The 2,609-nt window shown below is 36.8% G+C and overlaps 1 protein-coding gene across 1 annotated transcript; it reads right to left on the minus strand.

The window, feature by feature from the left end:
* Positions 1 to 939: 939 nt before the first annotated feature.
* On the minus strand, positions 940 to 1,976 carry LOC116022053 (zinc finger protein ZAT5-like). The gene has a single exon (XM_031262603.1). It carries the CDS (start codon positions 1,811 to 1,813, stop codon positions 1,082 to 1,084), a length of 732 nt encoding a protein of 243 aa, XP_031118463.1. The 5' UTR covers positions 1,814 to 1,976; the 3' UTR covers positions 940 to 1,081.
* Positions 1,977 to 2,609: the final 633 nt, after the last annotated feature.

The raw sequence follows: 2,609 nt of genomic DNA on the forward strand, positions 1-2,609 counted from the left end.
TACTTGCAATTCAAAGTTCGAGTTATTTTAAAAAAAAGGCCCCCACAATTTTTTTTAAAAAAATTGCTTCTAATGTAGTAGTGTTAAGATGTGGCTTGGAGAGCCGAGTTTAGCATCTTTCAATCAAAATGTGGTGTTAACTATTACGCAAATATAATGAAATAAAGTTACACATTCGCTACTAGCTATAGCTTTTGGCGTAGTCGTAAGCACTTGATCCGGACAATTTGTATCAAGATATGTCATAAGTTCGAATAGCATGTTTTGCAGCTAGCTATTTAACTTTTAGCGTAGTGATATACTCCTTATCTGAAAAGCAATTTTGTAATTAATGATAATCTCTTGAAAAAAATAGCCAATACTAAAATATAATATTTGAACCACACTCACATAGTCACATATACAACAATATGTTATGTCATGATGGATCCATAATGATAATAATAGTAATAGTAATACATACAGCAGATAGATATAGTGACATACACGTAAATGGCTGCTACTTGCAACAATATCTCTTAATTTATTATGTCATGCATATAGTTGAAACAGACGTTTATGGATACAGATAATACTTGCTAGCAGCTTTTATTCTATTCTTGTGCATATCAAACAAGAAAACCTAATCCACCCATTTTAGTCTTGGTGCAGTGGTGCCTATATGTGGACATAGTTGCTAACCATAACCGTACACTCACATAACAGTACATCGTATATGGACCATAGGTCGGTTTGAATTCACTATACAAACAGAACTTGAAAACTCATACAAATGGTTTCAATTAAAGTTTGGAACCCATAATATTGTTAGGAGTCAAGTTATATTATTGGAAAATCAGAACCATAAAAATAAATTTAAAAAATCTCATCTTTCATCCGGATTACTAATAATCAATCAATTATATATGTACTTAAAGATGAATAATATTGACGGGTATATAGAAAAAGAATTGAAAGAATGAATATTTGCTAATCCTTTAAATGTATAACAATGGACTTAAACGTTAACAAGTGCAGTAATAATTAATAATTTAACAGTGAAAGATAAAAGAATTCGAGTTTAATTAATTGACGATGATCATCAATAGTGGCAATCCACCAAAGGCGAAGCCGAGAAGACGATGACTTGTTCCTTGGCTGCAAATGGGAATTTGGTTATTTCCCGGTGATCGTCTTCCGGCGCCGGCAGATTAAGGTCTAAAGCCAATGGATGCCTGCTGGGCTTCTTGATTTCTTGATCGGCGGTGGGCAGCGGTCTATGCCTCCTCATATGACCCCCCAAGGCTTGGCCGGAGCTAAACTCAGCCCCGCAGATGGAACATTCGTGAATCCTATTACTAACTTTGTTACGAGGAGGAGAGCTCACGGCGACGGCCCGCCCGGGAATTTGAAGCGACAACGTTGTAACATCCTCGTCGACACTTTCTTGATTTTGTTCCGCCGCCTTTGGTTTCCGGTGACTAGCTCTGTGGCCGCCGAGAGCCTGGAAAGATGGGAACACCCGATTACACGTCTTGCACTCGTACACTTCCCTGTTCATCCCCGCCGCCGCCGCAGACGGCGGAGACGGCGGCGGTTTCCTGACGTGGCCTTGAGACAAAAGCATTAAACACTTGGCCATGTCTTCTTCTTCTTCAACCCTGTGATGATTGAACTCGATATCCGAATGATTGGATAGAGAACGATGATCGGAATTATCACTGAAAGATGAAAGCGACGACGACGTGTCATGGTGGCGCGGCCGTTTAGTCCGCCGTTTCTTCATCGTACAAATACTACTTTCGTCTCGCTTTCCAACCTCAAATCCTTCCATACTTGTTAACTAATCTAACTTTTAACAAACAACTATATATATATATATAAAAGAAGGAAGAAATTAAAGTTGGATCGGAGATCGATCGATGGAGAAAGCAAAGGTAACAAAGAGAGATGAGAGTATATATTTGAAAAGGGGAGGCGTGAATATCTTCACTATGTTTCCTTCTAGCTCTTCCAGCTTTGCAAGTTATTATATATATATATATATGGGTTGTGAATGTACATACGCTTATTCGTGTTTAGGGCTACGACCAAGGAACTTTGCGGCAGTAGTAGTTTGTTTCTTTTCAAAAAGGTATCGTGTTTTACTCTTATTAATTATATATATACAATAAAGAAAGGACATATAAAAATATAAAATTGGTCCAATTACTAATAGTCTAATAGATCAGAATTCACAAAATTTAGTATATTACATCTTTGTAGGTGAATTTTTAGTGTGTATCAAAACGTGTAAAAGTATTTGGGTCTAAATTAAAGTCTTTAGGGCAGGAGCTGTGAGACTTTTGAGATTAGGGTGCAATCCTTTTTACAACATGGGTTATAAAATCACGTTCTTTATAAATTTGTACATTGTGCTTTACAAGTTGTACTCTCCCGAATAGATTAATAGGGGTTAATAAAAGTCTAACAATAATATGAATTTATATTAGTTGAAACTCAATATGATTATTGATACTGAAAATAAATAGTTTAAGGGGGTTTTTTTTTTTTTTTTGGGTGGGGGAGGGGGGATGCAATGTAGGGAAGAAGTATGAGAAGGTGAGGTAAGGAGTGAGATTCGGTTGGCT

The sequence above is a fragment of the Ipomoea triloba genome, chromosome 6, assembly GCF_003576645.1.
Source record: "Ipomoea triloba cultivar NCNSP0323 chromosome 6, ASM357664v1".
NCBI classification, from domain to species: Eukaryota; Viridiplantae; Streptophyta; class Magnoliopsida; order Solanales; family Convolvulaceae; genus Ipomoea; species Ipomoea triloba.